We start from the raw sequence: 21,216 nt of genomic DNA, 5'->3' as shown, positions 1-21,216 counted from the left end.
AACATATATATACACAGCTGCAACCCGTCTTGGCATGGATGCCACAAGTCCGTGGTAGATGGCCGGAGACAGATTGTACCAGATGTTTAAGCAACGGTCACGCAAATCCGAGATATTGCGACTTAGTGGTCTTTGAACTCTGAGCTGCCATTCCATGAGATCCCAAATGTGTTCTATCATATTGATATCCGGTGAGTTAGGCGGCCAGGACATTAACTGGAATTCAGTATCATGTTCCTGGAACCACTCCAATACGATTTGAGCCTTGTAACACGGGGCGTTGTCCTGTTAGAAAATTCCATTTCCAGCTGGAAAAACAGAGGCCATGTAAGGGTGCAACTGGTCAGCAATGATGTTCAGACACCCTGTAGCATTCATGATCTGCTTTACCACAGCCACAGGTCCCAAATACGCCCAAGAGAACGTCCCCCAAAAAATAATACCGCCACCACCAGCCTGTGTATGACCTACTGTACATTGAGGGAGCAACTGATCGCCTGGAAGACGGCGTATCCTGACACTGCCATCGGCGTGATGAATGACAAACTTTGATTCATCTGGCCAGGCAACTCTCTCCCACTGATCCATGGACCAGTCGCGATGTTCCCAGGCCCAGCGCAGGCGTAGTTGGCGATGACGCTTGGTCAGCAAAGGCACACAAGTGGGACGTTTGCTGCGTAGCCTCATATCCAACAGTGTCTTTTGAACAGTGTGCTCTGATACTTTTCTGCTTGACCCTGCATTGTTTTGGGTTGTCAGCTGAGCCACTGTCTGACTCTGGTTTTGCTTCACCAAGCGAGACTTTGATAGCGTGTGGACGTCTAGCACTATGTCGTCAACTAACAACTGTAGATCACGAACAACCCACGAGTTTTGCAGTTTCGGAAATATTTGTTCCGAGTCTTCGAGACATTACAATCTGCCCTCTATAAAAGTTGGTTAGATCCACTGCCTTTCCCATCACACGCAGAAGTAAGTGAAGGAATGATTCTTCAAACTCTCCAGCAACAGTTCAATAGCACTTCGACCTGATCACGTGCCTTTCACGTCATCCAGGAGAGTTCATTGCAAAATTTAGGGATGGTCATAATGTTTTGGCTCTTGAGTGTATATATATGTAGAAAGGAATCTTAGGAATCTTATGTTTGAATGTTATTTTTTTAACATTTTAATTGTCTGAATATTACTTGCATAATACTTCATTAGTTTTGTATAAAAGGATTTTTAAATGCAAATTATTTACCTTAAAATCGACATATTATCTGTAAATATCAATCGCTGAAAGGCCATCACACGTTACCTATTTACAAAACGGCTGTTGTCCAAGTTTTTTACCCTCTTTATTTGTGATATTCACCTGGATAGGTATTGAAAACGATCCAGTTTGAACTGTAGCTTAGAGTTTCCGATTCTTAATCAAAACAATAAGAACAAAAATATCGTTCAAATGATGAAATTCTCTTTCATTCACAACTCAAAAAGAATTTATGGGATCTCTTTGGTCCCATATATCAAAAATAAACTCACCAACTAAATGCAAAGAAAGAAATTAAAAGTGTGAAAAAGAATTCTAAAAAAAATATCAAACAGCAGCAATCACTGTCTACTATTACTCTTGAACACATTTGAAAAGATTGATGACGTCCAAATGAGGTGCGCGTGCCATCAAACCCAAAACAACACTCATTTTGCCTATGTGTAATAATCTATCTTTATGTCTAACTGATTATGATTTTTTTTTGATAAATGCTCTATATAATATACTATTTAATTCTTTTTTTTACCGTTTTTAAAAATTATAGACAACAAAATCAGCATTCAAATTATCTCTAGGAATATAATTATACTATGCTTTTGATTTTTTTAGAAATAATATTTTGAAATAGTGCCAAGTTCGTCCATATAATTCAAAAAAATATATTTTTGCTTAAAGAATGGATTTTTCATTGGTGCATTACCTTTAAAAAAAGGGATCCCTGAAAAAAAGGTATTTTTTAAGGTAGTAAAAGCTTTTTAAGGTTAGGAAGGCTGTTAAACAAAACATTTTATTCCCATTTAAGGAATTCAAAAAATAAGGTCAGTATCGTTCCCTGAATAAAGATTTGTCTGCTTTTCCCTTCCCTAGAACATTGCACTTTCAGGTAGCAGGTGCGCAGATTTTTCTCTAAAATTTAGATAAAGAATTTAGAGAAGAAAGTAAACTCTCTAAAATCTTCTCTAAAAAGGTAAAGTCTATGACTTGATGCATTAATAAATGCATTTCTGAATTATTAAAAGAGGGTAAATTCAAATTCCCATGAGTTTAAACGGTAAGAAAAGAAAAAAAGCTACATTTTCAAATTGATTTAAATACATTTTTTATTAAATGTAAACTATTCAGAAGTTGAAAACGTTTTTAAATTGTTTATAATTAGTTCGTTCGGATAATCCTTGTGATTGTGAACCCAATCTAGAAGGCAAGAGAATTCCTGGATCAGGTATTGGATGAAATTTGCTTTCGTGGAAGACTTTTCTGATGGAACTAACCCGCATTTGCGTTATACGGTGAGGAAAACCACGAAAACATCCCATGGTTAGCCTGACGGCAAGGGGAATCTAACCCATGATCCCTCTACCACCAAGCCGGAGGCGGAGTTCGTATTGACGAGTTATCGCTGGGATTCGAACCCGGGTCTCCTCATTGGAATATGCGAACACTGTATGCCCTGATCCAACGCGGCTCGCACTGTAAGGCATTGTAATGATAACATTTAAATGTAATTTTAGTATAATGCAATATTGATTTGATGATTTTACAGTAACTTTAAATGCTCGTCTTTTCAAATAATTTTTAAGTCAGAACTATTTTTATTTTAGTATTAATTAAGGGGCCTTTGCCCCCTTTTGCTGCAGAAATCCCAAAGATTACGACAAGACTTTGTTATCTCCTGTCGATAAACAAATATTTAATTAGAAAAAGACTATTCAGCTCATAGATCACAGCATGCTTAAGTGTATTTACAGAGATTTGGCGAAATGGTGATTGGTGCACGATAAATCTGTCGGGTCACAAGTTCCTCTATATTCCCATTACAAATAAAACCTCTAGGGGTACTGAATTGGAGATCGATTGTTCTCTGGCTCAGACCAAAATTACGATCGGTGTATGAATGAATGGATGTAGGAATGCGTCCGCGTATCAACGGGTATGGGTGTGGTGCAAGTTGACGTATGGGTGTGGTGCAAGTTGAAATCTCGGCAATAGATGGCGCCACTGAAAAACAAGAACAATCGCTCTCCCTTTGCCATAATGACCGAAGACAACAACAGTAACAGTGCAGAAAGTTAATTTCTTATGGTGTTTTACAAATTTGTAATCCTATTTTTAAATGCATGCGTCTGTTAACACAGTTTGACACAAATCTTATAATTAAAATAAAATTAACTATTTACTCTTAGGCGATTGTAAATTAATTCATAATTTTAAATATGGATTTCAATATATTTATCTTGAAATATAGCTTAAAAAGATAATATCATAGGATTCTTCTTTAGGTGCTCGACAGCACATATTTTCCTTCTGCTACTCATTTCTCTATAAAGGAAAACATATTACGCTGACCTGATTATTAAAAATTATAAGTGGAGTCGGAGATGATCTTATTTTCTCCGGTGAGAATTTTTTTTCTGGAACAATCTCTCTCCCTCACGATAAAAAATTGGTGTCTAAGATTTCAAAAACGTAGCTACGATAATAGTATAGTTTGTCTATTGTAGGAACTCCCCCTGCCACAAAGCCTGAGGCCGTCTGCTGCTATGGAGACAAGAATAGCACATTTCCTCTGGGAGGGTAGCGTCTCTTCACTATAGACCTAACACAGTAGATCGAAGGAAAAGATTTCCTTTCTCTCGCTGACTCGAACCGAAACCTGTATTAAACAGTTACCCCTACTTAATTAATACACCCCTACTTAAAATAATAATAATTCGTAACCATAGTCCCCACTACGGGTCCAGACGAATGACTAGGGGAGTTCTTACTTTAGACAAACTATATGTTTAGCTCTCAAATGGAGGAAGACTTCTGTTTGTTTTTATTGTTATGAGAGTTGTCGTATACTGCAAACAATTGTCCGACAGTTTTGCAGAGACAATATGACCTTATTTTTTTCTCCAAAAAATGAATAACTCAAAGGTCTGTAGATGTTATTCTATTAGGTTATTTAGCTTGCGGGTACATGCTATCAAAATTGAATATTTGCCGATAGGTCTGGATTTAGACTAGCAGAATCACCAATAATTTATTTAAAAAAAATTCTGTAATTGGAAGAAGAGAGAACTAAAAATATACTTATTAATTCATTAAACCACGCTAATTACATCCAATAATGACACTGCTCTGCTTCATTATTTCTCTTGCTTTTGTCAGCCTTACTTTCTTAAAAGTCTTGACAGTAGAGTCAACAATATGATCCGATTTCAGTACGTTATGAAATGAGCATGGGGAGATATTTCTATTAATACGTCCCGCAGTGGATTGATCGTTAAGACGCGGTTCCCAGCAGATCACCGAAGTCAAGCATCACTGACTGCGGTCAGTGTGCAGGTGGGTGACCACTTGGATCAGCCTGCGTAGGGACCGAGGGTGTGCGGTATGGGTCCTAGTTAAACTGTTCTACCGTAAAGTGCTCGACTTCGTGTGCAGGTCGTCGAGCTACTGAAGTGGGGATGCCATCCCCTCTGCAGAGGACTGAAATTGTGATTGCATGTCTTCGGATCAACCTCAGGGATGTTTCCCAGACCGTCGCCAATAGTCCATTGTGCAGCTCTAGTGCGACGTAAATGAACTAGAACTATTAATTCTATGTAGATTCTGCGGCAGTTGTCTGGAACAATGTCGGTGATTATGGTTACAGGGTAAAACTCTTACAAGTGTTTCAGTTTCTGCGACAGTTGCTTGGAGCCGTGTCGGAGATTATGGTTACAGGGTAAAACTCTTACAAGTGTTGTTTTTGCGGCAATTGTCTGGAGCAATGTCAGTAATTATGGTTACAGGGTAAAACTCTTACAAGTGTTTCAGTTTCTGCGGCAGTTGTCTGGAGCAATGTCGGTGTTTATAGGGTAAAACTCTTACAGGTGTTTCAGTTTCGGGGAGCAATGTCGGTGATTATGGTGAAACTCTTACAAGAGCGGGTGTCTTATAAACTCTTACAAACATTTAAAATAAATTTCGGTTCGGGTCAGTGATTCCATTCCTTAAAATACGCTTTTTATTTTAATTACAGGAAGCAACCCAGTATTCAGTAGTGTGAGAACGTTTTTTCTGAGCAGACAGTAGTATAACTGGTTGTATGTCAATAGTTCTTAAAAGCCAATGTCATTATTTGACAAACTCTAGCACTATTAGTTATTTGTAAGTTATTTTGACGAAAGTTTTTAGTTCTATTGCGGAATATTAACATCAACGATGTTAATTTACAGCATTAGATTTAAAACAATAATGTTACTAGTTGTTAACCGCTTTTCAAAACTTTGATGTATTCATTTGCTGAAAATGAATATAATTAATTATTAAACTTTAGTGTTTTTTGTACTAATTAAAAAACGTCTAGATCAATAATTGTTAAAAGCTAATGACACTAGTAGTTAAACTCTAGCAACTAGCATTATTATTTGCTTAACGTCAGTAACATTATTTATTAAACGCCAATATCATTAGTCATTAACGTAAACATAATTAGTAGTTAAAATAAAATATCATTATGTCATTGGCTGATAAATGATATCATATGTATCTTACGTCCTAAATAAGTTCCATAACATAATTACTATTAGTCATTAAACGTAAATATTACTAGTTGTTAAACATTGTTTGCTACATTGTTAACATATTGTTTTTGTATTGTCACAGGCTGTGACTCGTTATCTATTAACAATTCTTATGTAAATGTATAATATTTATTTATTGCTAAATTATTTTGATGAAGGTGTTAAGTTCTACTGTCGAATCTTTACATCAATGATGTTAATTAATAACATTAGATGTAAAACGTTAAGGTCAACATTAGATGTTAAACGCTATTCTCGCTTATTTTCAAACTTTAATGCATTCATTTGCTATACATAAATATAATTAATTTTTAAACTTCCGTATTATTAACTGTCAAACACCAATTGTACTACTCCAGCACCTAGCACCATTATTCATTTAGCATAAATAACATTATTTATTAAAAGTCAACATCACTAATTATTAACGTAAACATCATTAGAAGTTAGAATAAAATGTCATTATGTCATTGGATGATAAACGATATTATCATGTATGAATAATATAGTTATCGTTATGTATGTATTATTATTGTTAAATATGTATAATATCGTTAATATCGTTATCGTATAACATTCTTAACATAATAACTACTAGTAACATCAATATAATTAGACGTTAAACGCTACATTAGTTTTTGAGTGCCATTAATATTACTTACTATACGTCAATAAAATTTGTTGTTAAATGTTAATATCACTAACTGCTAAATTTTAAAAACTATAGCTTTTCTCGTCAAAATTATTGGTTCTTAAACACTAATATTAATTATTCAAAAAAGACGTCCCTAGTCATTAATCTTTAATGTAGTTGACAAATGGTAGCATCAATAATTTTTAAGCGCCAATATTATTGGAAGTTAAACGCTCTATCAGTAGTTGCCAAACGCAATTATATTAATCGCCAAATATGATATGATTAGGTTTTGAACGTCAATACCTTCAGCTATTAAATCCCAACAACAATAGTTGAAAAAGAATAAACGAGCGAACAAGGCAAGAAGTCTTAGAATGTTGACGTAAAGTGACATATTCAGAGCATCAACTGCTTTATTCTATGCGACAACTATGACAAGGTGTCAATTCAAGATGACACCATAAGTTGGTAAGATGTCAGTTGAAATGGTTTCAAGGCACGCAACTCGTGACAAACTGACCTAAAGCCAAGAATTTTCAGGACATAAAGTTACAGTTAGAGAATAGAATCGGATTGTTTAAGGTGGAACTCTGCAAGGAACGCTATGCTGTTGAACATTTCTAGTAAATCTGATGGTTTTTGTTAAAATTTGAAACATATATTGGATTGTCCGAAAAGTAATTTCTTTTTTTTTTTCATGCGAATGAAAGGCGATTTTCTTATGCTGAATAAATATTTCATTGATATATTTCATTCTTTTTCAAACTTTGATATCTCAGAACTATTTAACCGATTTTACTCAATTTTTTTATTTTTTGCCATTCAAAATTACTATCTTTAAAGGGATGTAATAATTGCAATTCACGACTTTCTCGACTATTATTTAATAAAATAATAATAAATATTTACTGAAATTTATTATTTTTTTTGCATGGAATTATCTTTGGATAAGCAAACTTTATAATTGTAGGCAAATATTTTTCAATTGCCTTAAAAAGTTCTGAGGTATGACGAAGGAAGCAAAAAGTCAAAATTATCGTTAAAGGGTCCGAACTCCAGGCCACTCTCCAAGCCAAACTATGGGACCCTATTTGCTAGATTGCTGCTAACCCCTAAATTGGGTGGGTGGGGTCAGAAATCCAAATTCGTTAAAAAAAAAAGGCACGTTTACACAGAAAAAGTACGTTTTTGTGTCTGATTCCGTAACTTAAAATATCGTTTGCACTAATTAATTCGCATATTCGAGGTCACCCCTTCGTACCAATAATATTGAGTCTCAAAACATGAGGATCCGATCATCAAATCAAACATTATTCAGAGTAATCCAGTTTTTTATGGCTCTCTATGCACACAGTGGGGAAAAAAACAGGAAAATTAATAACTTTTGATCTCGTGATAGGATTTTTTCGCACTAAGAAACAATTTTTACGTATTAAGAAAAACTTTATGGTCATAACTACCAGAATGAGGTAAAATTTATTATTTATTTCTAGCTCTAGACAATTGAAAACTCCATCAAAATAGGCAATTTTGCCAATTCGTTTTGGTAATGATTTTGGTAATTTTAATAATTAAATATAGTTTTATAATGAGTGATACAATTTTGTAAAACTAGTAAAATTTGGTAATTTCATCATGATAATTTAGTACATAGTATAAATACCATTTATTTGATTAAATTTTTCAAGTTTTATATCTGTTACTAAATGATAGGTAATAAGAACTATAATTTTAAATTTCTGTCAAGCAGTAGCCATGTGAACAAAACAATTACCAAATGAATAGTTTAAATAACGTATTTTATTGTTTTTATTACCAAATGTGTTTTCTTACCAGATTCGGCATTACCATACAGAACGGTAATTTAATCAGAATTTTTTTTTTTATCAATGGGATTTGAGGCATGCATTGGAGTTTAGATTCGTATGAATGCTAGTACTATTTTTGAAATAAACATTACAAAAAATATGCAACATGTACAACATATACTTTCGGTGAAACTTTTGATTCAGAACTATTGATCCAGTTTGTATACATTACGATACGAGGAACACACAATATTAGAAACAATTACATTTAAAACAAATATTTCTAATTTTTTCCTTATGTAAACAATCAAAAATTTCAGTACTTTATGACAAAGTATTAAGCTCTTTATTTTAACATAAACTCATTAAAAAGATGAAGAAGAAAAGAAAAGACCAGAAAATGAAAACAGGACGCAGCTACTTGATATTTAATGGAAAAAAGCCTCTCTTACGTTAACTATGAACCATAAATATTGAGAGAAATTATTATGGAGAATATGAAAATTAGTAGCCATAGAGAAAAGAAAAATAAGAAAAATGTAATTCAAATGAACAGTTCCCTTAAACCATTTACTTTGTTTTTGTCGTATGCCTGTTTTGGCAGTGGGGGTGCGATTGTTCTTGTTTTTCAGTGGCGCCATCTATGGCCAGGAAATCGACTTTTGCCACGCCATTCACACAACCACAACCCGTTTATAGGGCAGGTCACATTCACACACAAAGGAGAAAGGACATAGAACACAGACAGAGAGAAAGAATCATCCATGCCTTGACCGGGATTCGAACCCAGGACCTTTCTGATTCCCTGCCCCCTACACAGGCTGGTCGGCTAACCATTTACTTCTGCCCAACTTATAATCACATTTTTGTTTCAGCTTTTCGTTGCCCTCGCTGAAACAAAAATTTATTTACGAAATCTTTTGACCTGCATACACTTTTAAGCATTTATGCTTATGACTGTCCTCTTGCCTTTTCCTTTTTTTTCAAGCAATCTGTATCTATACGCATTAGAATTTAACATAATACATATCAACCACGTTCTACTTGCTATCGCTCGCCCCCGGAATAGATATCGCAGTTAAATTTTGGATCGCCTTGCGACCCAAGCTGCTTTTGCTCTTTCTTTGGATAATACACTGTTAGAAATTTTCTTTTTTTTCAAAAATTATTTAAATGATAATTTACTCAATTGTTATTTATCATATTTAACCACAACAGTCGAATAACCATATACAAATATAGTAGTCGAACTTTAAACTGCGAGAAAAAAGCGTTAGTTGACTTTTTTCACCTAGTACGGTTCTTCAATAAGAATTTTATCAGTGCTATTTAGGCCCATCTCATAGCCAATGAGAATCGAGCGCATGTTCTCTGCAAGCTGGAGGCTAAGCCATGTTATAAGGATAACGAATTTATATTTTTACTTACCATCAGTGGATGCTTAATAATCTCATAGTAATAAGTGTGTTATGAACAACAAATGAAGCCACTTCATATGCTGCTCCTCGCCGCTGGGTATAACTTTAACCAAGAGGGTTAATCAGTCAGTCTCATGACCACTTGAATAAGGATTCGAATCTTAGCATTGGTATCACAATATTTTCTCTATTTCTTCAACACATGAGTAGTTTTCAGTGAACACATAACTACACTACGGGACTACGGGAACACATAACTACCATTCCTGCATAGGTGGCGGCTCAACAGAGCTGCTTAACACAAAAAGTCAAATATTTCCCCTCTCTCACGATAGATGGCACAACTATGTGAATTAATTAAGGCAACTCCACTGTTCACTTGACAAAACACAACTCAACCACATCCAAACTCATACGTAGTATAAATGCATAAGTAATAAGTGAATAATTTTAAAATAAATTTCATACGCAATTGTAAATTTGTGAGTTTTAAGAAACTTGGTTTAATAAAAAATTTTCTCGCAAAAATTAAAGCAAGTATCAGAAAAAAATAAAGTTTTAGGTTCATTTTTATGCTCCTCTGAAAAAATATACAATCTTGAAGACGTTAAAAGTTTTACACAATTATATTTCTTTATATTTCTTCAGTTACAAAAACTATGAAATTATAAGAAATTAGTTTAAAAAAAATGGTAATTTTAAATAATCAGCAGAAAGAGAGCTGAAAATGTAGCGGTTCCAAAACATAGATTCTGAAACATTTTCCCCCAAAATGCATTTCAGAAACAAAAAATTCTTTTCCGTCAAATTTTACACCATTCGAAATTTCTCCGGAAAAATGGTTCAATAGCAATTTATTTAATAGTTATTTTGCCATATTCAAACAAAACAGTCAAATACCCTTTAAATAAGATGGTAATCAAACTGTTAACTGTGAGAAAACACTGTTAACTGTGAGCTTTTTTAACTGTCTTCCCCTAACAACCAGACCAACCAGACACAACCAGATGCTTAAACAACCAGAATTTTATCACACCAACTAAGCTCACCTAATGACGACACTTAGTTCCTTTCAACTGCTTACGTATTATAGCCCAGAAGACTAATCTGGCAGTCCCATGACCGATAGAACTGGGATTCGAGTCACAGCGTTGACACCGCATTATTTTCTCGATTATTTTCAATACATTCGAGTTACCAACGTCCTGAACTCTCCAATGCCCCTTACCTTAAGCTTAACTCCTATGCTATGTCTAGTTAAATTTCGTTTCTAAGGTTTTCAAACTATGCTAGTTGTAAATGGTTTAAAAACCGTCAAGTTAAAACATGTTTTTTTTACCGTAAATTTTACGGTTAATAGGATGGACAGACTTCTACCAGTTATTTTACCATAATTTTATAAAGAAAATTCTAACAGTGTATAATTATGTTTTATACTCTAAATTACTTTAAAGGTTATGAAAAACAATAGATCAAAATGAAATTTTGGTGATAAATAAATACCTCTCTCTAGAAATTTATGCCATGTTTGACATCACAGCATTATTCACACTTTTTTTTAAAACTTACATAATTGAAATTTATGAGCGATAACACATGTTAGTTGACGCCCGGTGGCTGAGCGGTAGCGCTTTGCTCTGTCGTGCCACAGGTCCCTGGTTCAATCCTCGGTTGATTAATAAAAGTTTGGTTGACTCAGCCTTTCATTCCTTCAGTGGGTCGATAAATGAGTACCAAGCATGCTTGGGAACTGAACACTGGGGGTTCCGCGTTCGGCTGACCACCTGACCGGAGCATCTGCTCCTGCACCCCAGAGCCCAAGGTCAAGAAAACTTAGATAGGCACAGTAGGCCTTGGCCCTATATGGGCTGTCGTGCTGCTGAGTTTAGTTCAGCACATGTTAATTATAAAAGGCAATTTAGAAAATAAATCATCGAAAACTTTTATTTTTAAATTTTCTGTAATTGGTTTATAATGCAAAAATTTTTTAGTTGTATGTTAATGCAAAAACATTATATTTGATTGCGTAAAAATATTTTAGTTATTTATTCCACCGGCTAATTTAGCTTATTAGGTTTTCAGTCTAAATAAAATAGAATTATAATATTTTTTTTTAAGAATTATTTGATTTCCTGAATTTTGGTTCATGAAACTCTCGTGTTTATTACCCTAACTGATACCGACTTGACAAATTTTGTAGTGAACTTGAAATAATTAACAATGCTTATTTTAACGAATTTGAATTTACACACTGTTAATAATATTAAAGTTTTATAAGAAATATCGTTGTCTAGAATTTGTAAAAAAAAATAATAATTACGGAAAGAGACAGGACAACTTACTGACAATAAAATGTTAGAGGTTAATTATTAAATTTGAAAAAAATATTAAAGTTAAGGTAAATCATAAGACAAGAATTTGAATGAAAAACATTTAAATAGCAGAAGTGTAAACATTTCATTGTTTTTAGAAACTACATGTTTCTGTATAAAAAAAAATTTCAATTCTCAGACATTGACTTTTGAAAATTGTCTTTTACAGTATTACCTAAATTTTGAATTCATTTAACCACCTGAGACTCGAGTACTAAATAATGCGAAAAACACGAGTCTGATTTACATATGTTCCTTAAAAAGTAAACTTATGTGATAAATTATTTTTAAATAAATTTCATTTTAATTTCCTAATTATTATTCAATTATTTTTTATCGTTGCATGAAAATGTTAAATTTATGCTTTCAGCAATTTTTACATATTGCAGAATATTTTTAGAGTGTATGACTCTTTCATATTTTGCCATGAAATGTATTAACATGACTCAAATAATAAACTATTTATACGCCATAAAACTGTTCACAAGGTTAATCACATTTCGTACCATTTTTATATTTTTTTCACAGTAATTACAAAATTCCGACCATCTAGAGTAAGATCAATTATAGTTCTGAGTAGACAATCACTTTGTAAAAATGTACAAACAGAAAAACATTCTTTTTTACGCAAAAAAATTTAACGAAACTTTTCTGATAAATTGAACGTTGCCTCTCAAAAGCGTATTTGTATTTCAAAATTCCTTTTAGAATGAAATTTTTTAAGTTAACAGGGAATTAGAAATTGATATTTTTTGCATGGCAAAACTTTTATTAATCAGCCTACTCCTAAGTCTTCATCTTTCTTAATTTATAGCTAAAATGAGTAAAAGTTTCATTTCAACTTTAAAATATTCTGCAATATGTATAAATGCAATTTTTACATATTGCAGAATATTTTTAGAATGTATTACTTTTTCATATTTCGGCCATGAAACGTATTACCATAACTCAAATAATAAACTATTTATAAGTCATAAAACTGTCCACAAGGTTATCTGAATCACATTTCTTAAGATTTTAATATTTTATCATTGTAATTATGAAATTTCAACCATCTATAGAAAAATCAATCATAGTTTTAAGTCGATGTACAAACAAAAAAAAAACATTCCTTTTTAAACAAAAAAAATACACCAATTTTTTTAGATAAATTGAAAGTTGAGTCTCAAAAGTATATTTGTATTTCAAAATTCCTTTTAGAATGAAATTTTTTAAGTTAACAGGGAATTTAAAATTGATATATTTTACACGCAAAACTTTTATTAATCAACCTACTCTTAAGTCTTCAGCTTTCTTAATTTATAGCTAAAATCAGTTTCCTTCCGACTTTAAAAGTACAACATTTCGTTCTTTTCGGAAACTGCAATATTTCAAAATCAATTCAAAGTTTTCAAACTTTTAAAACTTATAATAATTTTAATATTATAAATATTGCACTTACCAGGGTAAAAATTCCACTGGCAAAACTACCCTTCCTGACTGAGTTCCAACAGCAGCAACGATTAATGAGGACCATTCCGAAGGACTGTCACATGGCCTCGTCTGCTTTGGGGTCGGGCAAACGATCTTTCATCTTGAGCGTCCTTTTCAACTTCTTGCATCGGAAAAAGTGACGACCCATCGTCCCTAACAGCGAGAAAAGATGCTTTTGAGGAGCATGCGCAGAACATAAAGGGGAAGTCGCCACCCTTTCTCATCCAGCACCCCCTAATTCCCCCACACCCCCCATCGATCGTCCCCAAAAGAGTTTTACGGACTTTTCTGAAGCGGACCACTTTGCGACCAAACACTCTTGGGTGTCCCCAAAGAAATACAGAATAAAACTAAGTTCGAAAGAAAAGGAACGGAATGAGTTTTCTGAAGTTCGATTTCTCTTACTAATGTGTGTTATTGAATTTCCATCAGCGTAGTGTGTGGTTCGTTAAAAGAAATCTATCCTCTCTTATTATTTCTTGGATACATGGCTGGTAATTAAATTGTAAATGATTGTTCAAATAAATCATCAAGGAAATTCCATTAATTTAAAAGAATAAATAAATTTGAAGTTTGTGGAGATATAAGAAAAGTTTGAGAAATAAATTACCAATCCATAAATGTACAGATTTTTTTTTTTTTTTTAGGAAAAAGCGTTAATGCGTCACAGTTCCGATATTTTGCTATTTATAACCACAAGTAAAGTATAAACGAAATCAAGTTTGTGTAAGTATTGTTAAAAACTACAGTCCGCGATCAAATTATTATGCAAAATCTTAATTATCAGGTGATACTATACACCTTTATGGTTTTTACTTGACTGAAACCGGTTTGTACTTGTTTACGTTCGTGTATCAATTAATTAAATTAGACGATATATAATATAAATTCTAAGATTGGATAAATTAGATGATATATTATATAAATATAGAATATTTATTATATCAGGCATTATATTAGTGTATTATAGTAATTAGACCAAATTATTAGACGCACTGTAGCTTTTTTAATAATGACATAGTTTGCACGAATTTATATGTAATACTTTTATATTTAGAAATTTTTTATTTACTTACATTTTTTGATTTATATTTAAGCATCTTTTATTTTTAACCATTCAATTTAATTCAGTTTCATTCAATTCAACTCAAAATACATAGGAAACGACATTTTATACGTTTTACCCTTTCCTTCTCGCTCCCGTGAAAATGACGGGGTGAGGTTTCGCCCTCTATTTCTCGCTCCCGTGATATTGACGGGCTGGAGTGTTCAGTAGTAACGCACCAATAAGAATAAAACGAATAAATTTCTTTTGCCCCCGGAAAAAATTTTATTTCTCATTTTACACACCAGATGGCATCACCAGGATATTTTTAAGGTATTTGTTAGTTTATTTTAAACTAGATAAGTTAGTTTATTTTAAACTAGATGACAGCACTAATCAAAAACGTAATAAGAATACAAAAGCCCAGAAGATAGGCACTTTTATTACCGTTTTCTTGAAAATTAACCGATCGTTAAGGAGTCAAATAACAATGTACACTCTAAATAATTTTCGTGCACCTTAACGCTGAAAATGACGGCAATTACTTTACACCAAACAAATCTTGCCCCAAGTGTTCCAAGAGTGTAAATTACTTTTTTTGGTAAATCACTTTTCATAATCAGTGATTACACTTGGTGCAAATAACTTTTTTTCGTCAACCAAATATATTTTTATCAACTTCTCAGTGATTCCTCATATTACGATAGACTTTTTGTCTTTGCTTTGGAACCTCTAATTTTCGAGCTATTTTTCTTCCATTCTTTACAAGGATTCTAAAAATGCATAGTAAGGGCAGTCAATGAGGAGCACCCAGTACTATGATGCAAAGTGAGGCAATTAATTCCCAGGTGCAGTCTGACAACTTCAAATACTATGTGCATTATGTACCCATTTAATATGCTTCGAAGTTATCTTATGCTGAAGCAATACAATTCAGTACTTGGATACGGAAACTTCGTTTTAAAGTTTCATCTCAGAATACTCCTCGATTCTGATGACTTCGACATGGTCTAACTAACGTTGTTTTGCTAAAAAAGTAAGTTTTTGGGGGAATTTGCAGCGATGAATCGTTTTTGATGATCTTTTCTGATGAATCTCTTTCTTTTTCTCTTTCAAACTTTTTTTCCCCAAACCTAAAGAGAAAAAAAGTTCTCAAAGAGCATATTTTAAATCCTTCAGAACCGTCGATCTCATTTAACGTAGTTAAGAAAGTTTCAGAAACTTCATTTCATCTTCGATTCTGATGGTTTCGATATCATCTAACCAACGTTGTTTTGCTAAAAAAAAAGGTTTTGTTCTTTAGAATTTGAGCAGATGAATCTTTTTTGATGATCTTTTTTGATGAATCTCTTTCTTTCTCTCTTTCAACTTTTTTTTCCACACCAAAAGAGAAAAAAAGCTCTAAAAGAGCATATTTTAAATCCTTCAGAACCGTAGATCTCATTTACCGTAGTTATGAAAGTTTCGGAAACTTCATTTAATCTTCGATTCTGATGGTTTCGACATCATCTAACCAACGTTGCTTTGCTAAAAAAAGGAGGCTTTTTTTTTGGAATTTGCACAGACGAATCTTTTTGGGAATCATTTTTGATTATCTTTTCTGATGAATTATTTTATTTTTCTTTTTAAATTTTTTTTCCTAAAGCGAGAAAAAAAAAGTTCTAAAAATGCACATTTTAAATCTTTCAGAATCGTGATCTCATATACGTTATGACACAAGTCTCATTTGATGGTGCCGTGTATGAGACGAGCCTTTCAGACACAGGTCTCTTTGGTTCGTTCTGAGCCGGGTTAAGGATGTTGAAAACGTTATAGGAATTTCATAATTGAAGAACCTTTTGAAAGCTGTTACTGAAATTTCTAGAGTCCATTACAGAATTTTAATATATCAGATGGAATTTAGGTCAAAATATACTAATGTGTATGTAATTCATATAGTATTTTCAGTTATTTTTAGATCAGAACTTGAAATGAATAGCCTTGTATTATGTTTCATAAGTAATATGAGTTTTTAAAAAGGAGTTCTTAAAAAATGAAAGCATTTCTTTAGGTATATTTCTCCTTTACACTTGAAATAAATGTCAGGACTACAGACAAAATAAAGAGTTCTAATATACAAAAATGAAATGAAGCCTCACAAATTCACTGTTATTAACAACATATGCATTAAAATGTGAAGTGAATTTATTAAACTAATGAATTCCAGTTAATGATAAATGCATTTTCACGTGATTTGAAAATGCACGAGAAATTAAGCTAAAATCCTCGATCTGCATTTCATGCCTTTCCTTTCATTATATGAGAAATTAAATTTGACTAGATTTCAAAATATGACTTTCAACTCACTTGCATAAATTGATGCGTTCTTTTTATTTTTATATCTAACACGACGAATCAATTGATAGAGGTATAAATTTATTCAGAATACTTTTTAAGTTCGAAAACATCTATAGAAATAAAAAGTAAATTAAAAGTATTTAATAAAATTAATGATATAAATATAAATGAAAAACAGTTTTTCTGAAAAATATATATCATCATTTTATTTAGTTCAGTTGAAAATAATTTAGTTTCCGTAAAGCTAAATTAGTTTTATTGAAATTGAAGGATGAAATGTTATTTACAATTACTGATAATAACATTTCTACAGAAATGTTGAACAAATTACAGCTACTTAGTACAGTGAAAATATTTGAAAAAAAAAAAAACAATGTAAAAATTTATTTTTATACAAGTTAAAAATAACTGGCGGGCTGATTGAAAAATGTAATATGAGTTTCATAAATTTGGGAATAGTCATTGCTAAGTAGTAAAATAATATCTTTAGCAACACATCATTAACATACATTTCCGAAATTTACAAATATTATCCAAACAAAGAAAAGATTTTTTGAAAAAAAATTGATCAATATTGCTAATTGTTCAGTATTTAGTCATGTGATTGAAAATTGACGGATGAGTTTTATTTAATGTTTCAGATTGTTTCTTATTATTTTTTTAAAAATTAGAAATTTGTTTTTATTTACATTTCTTAAGAAAAGTTTCTAAGAATCATGAATTTTATAAGCTAATTTTCAAACATAAAGTATTATATTCTTTTCCTTTCTTTTTTTTCACTCGAAAATACTTAAAAAAAAGTATTTATTTATTAAAATACAACTAAGCTATATAATCCTTAGAGCTCAATTAGTTTACAATTGTGTTGATTTTGTGTAGCGATTTGTTTTTTTTTTTTTAAATTTTATTTTGTGTTGTTAATTAATTTGTGCGCAGCACATAAATGTAATTATTAATTTCTAGAAATACATAATTTCTCACGGAGAACAAAATCCTGGTAAAACTACTGTATGGTAATGACAGTTCTGGTAAGAAAAAACCATAATTCTAGTTAATAAAACCCAAATATATGGTATTTAAACCAATCATATAGTAATTTTTCAGTTATTTTAATAGTTAATCGGAAATTCTGCTTTTAAAAGTTATGGTTTTTATTACTACAGATTGAGTAAAAAATACAAAACTGGAAATTAAATTCAACCGAAGAAATAGTTTTTATACCATCCTCTAAAATATCGTAACAAAATGACAGAATTTATCACACGTAGTGAAAAGCCATATTTTATTGCTAAATTTGCTAAAAACATTACAAAAGCGCTTCGGCAGAAAATATCAAGATTCCTGGCCTTTCTATAGAGCCAGAAACACTGTAAATTTTATCATGTTTTGGCCATACATTTTTTTTCTTAGTGTGCGCAATTTAAATTTATTCAGTATTTTCTCATAAACAAAAGATTTAATTAGTTTTTTCCCCATGACTAATATATTTAATCAGATTTTTTCTTATAAATAATATAATTAATTCTATTCTCCATTGGCTTAGCATAAATCATAAACTATAGCAATTCTATTATCAAGTATTCTTTCGATTAATAGTTAATATGTTTCTATCGAAAACAATAGAGTTAATCAATTCCTATAACATTAATTTGGTGCAAAGGAAATTTAAATGAGGATTTCGTACACAAAATCTTTATACCTCATTACGTTTTAATATTTGATTTAATATCGATGAAATAGATGTAAGTTTTACTTCTAAATTAAGAAAGCAATTATATTATTTAACCTTATGTTGGCACTGAAATGTATCTATTTCATATAATTATTAAATTAATTGAGGGAAATTAATTATTTTTATCGAAGGAAATCATGATTTTAACTGATGTGAATAATTAAATTCTCATTGGAAGATTAAAATAGTTAATTCAGTAATAATGTGCACAATTTTCATTTGTTTTCCTTTTATGCGGATCTAATTATAAATTAATGAAACATGTAAAGTCCCTCTAATTACATTCGAAAGAGAAATGAAGACTTTTAAAAGGATTTGTAGTACTGTTTGATACCGAAAACACATTGATTTTATTAGATTTAAGTTTAAAGTAAACATTTTCAAAGGGACATTACATATCCTTTTAAGTAGAATCATATTGTTATTCTAATAATGTTTTATTATATTTTATCAAGTAAATTACAAGGTAATAATTATATTCCTTTTTATGATAAAATGGGAACAAAAATAAAAATGTGTTCCTTTTTAAACTTGGGTCATAAAAAAAAGTACATTTTGAAAAAAATACTAATCACGATTTCTAATCATACATCATTGTAGTGTGTCTACCACTACAAAAATACAATTCCAATTCACTAGTATATAAGACATGTTAACTCGATTCTATGTAGGGGTACCTTTTCATAGATAAAGTTGGACATGGTCGATAACAACTGTCTCCACATTGGTGACCTTCGGAAGTGATGTGAACACGCCTACCTTGAATGAAACGCCCACTTCGATTTAAACACGCCTATTTCGATTGATGGTCCACATTGAACATTTGACTTGCTACTTGTGACTGCGACATTGTCCACCTCCTCACGCTGTTGCTACTCTGACTCGATCACACGCAACGTACTCACTCGACTGCTAAGACAACACAAGAGCAACTGTGAACGTAATACAGCTCTCACATTCAGCACTCGAAAGTACGGTGATCTTAATACAGCTATCCCGGCTTTCCACAAAACAGCAATGAATCAACTAGTGGTATCCATTCATCGAATTCTGTCACAGCTATAATTATGGGGGGGGAGTACTGTAGTGAATCTACCACTACAAAAATACAATTCCAATTCACAAGTATATAAGACATGTTAACTCGATTCTATGTTGGGGGTACCTTTTCATAGATGAAGGTTGACATTGTCAATAACTACTATCCCCAGAATCATCATATATTTATTTATTTCACTGAATATTAGAAATATTCCCTATCTTCCATACTTTTTTTAAGTGAGTCACTAAAATTAATAATTTCGTTATTCTATGCATTTCTGTGAGTAATGTAATTTGACTGACTGTATATAACCCTTCAACAATGTGTGTTTGGAAGATTGTATCTTGATTGTCAATATTGCATGTTCGACAGATTGCATGTTGAATGTTAATAGAGTTTATGATAGACAGATTGTATATTTACTGCCAACAAGGTATATTTGATAGGTATATTAACAGAAATAATGCATGTATAGTTTGTTTAGTTTGTATCTTCACTCATTAATTTAACTTTGACGAAATGTGGTATATTGATGGTCGATAACTATGTTTAACAGATTGTTTACTGTCTTTTGGGGGCCATTTTGTGTCTTTGGCCGATATTTTAGGGGTCAGAAATCTGGATTCATCGACAAAAAAGCGTATTTATTTGGAGAAAGTATGTTTTTTGTGCTTGATTTCGCAACTTAAAATATCATATGCAATAACTAATTAGTATATTTGAAGTCACCCCGTGAACCATTACAAAACTATCTAACTATGAGAAACTTTATTACACAATCCCATGAAAGAACTTTGTAAGATTTTATGTGTTTATGAGGAACCGTATTTTTTTGTAAAATAATTTACTAATTATATGTCCGTTAGTAGTTGGCAACGAGTTGAGTTTTGTGGTTGCCATGGGGATAGTTTTGGAATGTAAATAGTTTTGGAGAGAGTGAAAGATTTTTTTTGGAACGGCGATGCTGTGATTTTTTTGTTGAGTTAATAAAACTTCCCTTTTATTAAACGCAATAGTAGAGTTTTCCTAATTATTTGATTCGAAATCCTTTGAGATTTATTTGAGGTCATTTTGCATTTTGTATTTTTTGACAAACTTAATCGGAATCATGGTGCTATTTGACACCTTATTATTAGCAAGTTAGCAATGCATTATTGTTTAACATTAAATTAACTTTTCTGCCAATGTACTTGTAGTTAAATAAAAAAGTGAGGAGCTAGAATTAATGTTAAATTTTCAATAGATTGAACAAGTGTTTACTTTATAAAGCTTAAATATCATTCGTAAATCGAATTGTCATAATTTTATTTCTTTCAAGGAGCTTCATATAATGCACTATCGAAACTATTCTGAAATTTTTGGTGTCTTGGGATATTCATCCACTTTTAGATGCACGTGGATAATTTTTTTTAAAATTTTTTTCCGCACATGCGCTGTATAAAGCATCTACTTCAATTACTCTTATTTGGCGCAGTTTTTATTATTATTTTTTTAATTTTAAAGCAGTAATTTCGTTATCAGTTTAAAATTGATTCAAACGCTCT

At 31.8% G+C, this 21,216-nt stretch overlaps 1 protein-coding gene across 1 annotated transcript in view; it reads right to left on the bottom strand.

The window, feature by feature from the left end:
• LOC107453978 (uncharacterized) overlaps positions 1 to 13,666 on the bottom strand; it is an 88,565-nt gene extending 74,899 nt beyond the window's left edge. The window contains exon 1 of the mRNA XM_016071004.3: positions 13,485 to 13,666. Within this exon, the coding sequence (XP_015926490.1) occupies positions 13,485 to 13,559 (75 nt within the window). The 5' untranslated portion in view covers positions 13,560 to 13,666. The remainder of the gene's footprint in view (positions 1 to 13,484) is intronic.
• Positions 13,667 to 21,216: the final 7,550 nt, after the last annotated feature.

The sequence above is a fragment of the Parasteatoda tepidariorum genome, chromosome 5 (assembly GCF_043381705.1).
Source record: "Parasteatoda tepidariorum isolate YZ-2023 chromosome 5, CAS_Ptep_4.0, whole genome shotgun sequence".
Taxonomy (NCBI): Eukaryota; Metazoa; Arthropoda; class Arachnida; order Araneae; family Theridiidae; genus Parasteatoda; species Parasteatoda tepidariorum.
Note: the sequence above shows the minus strand (reverse complement) of the source record. Positions and strands in the feature narration are given on the sequence as shown.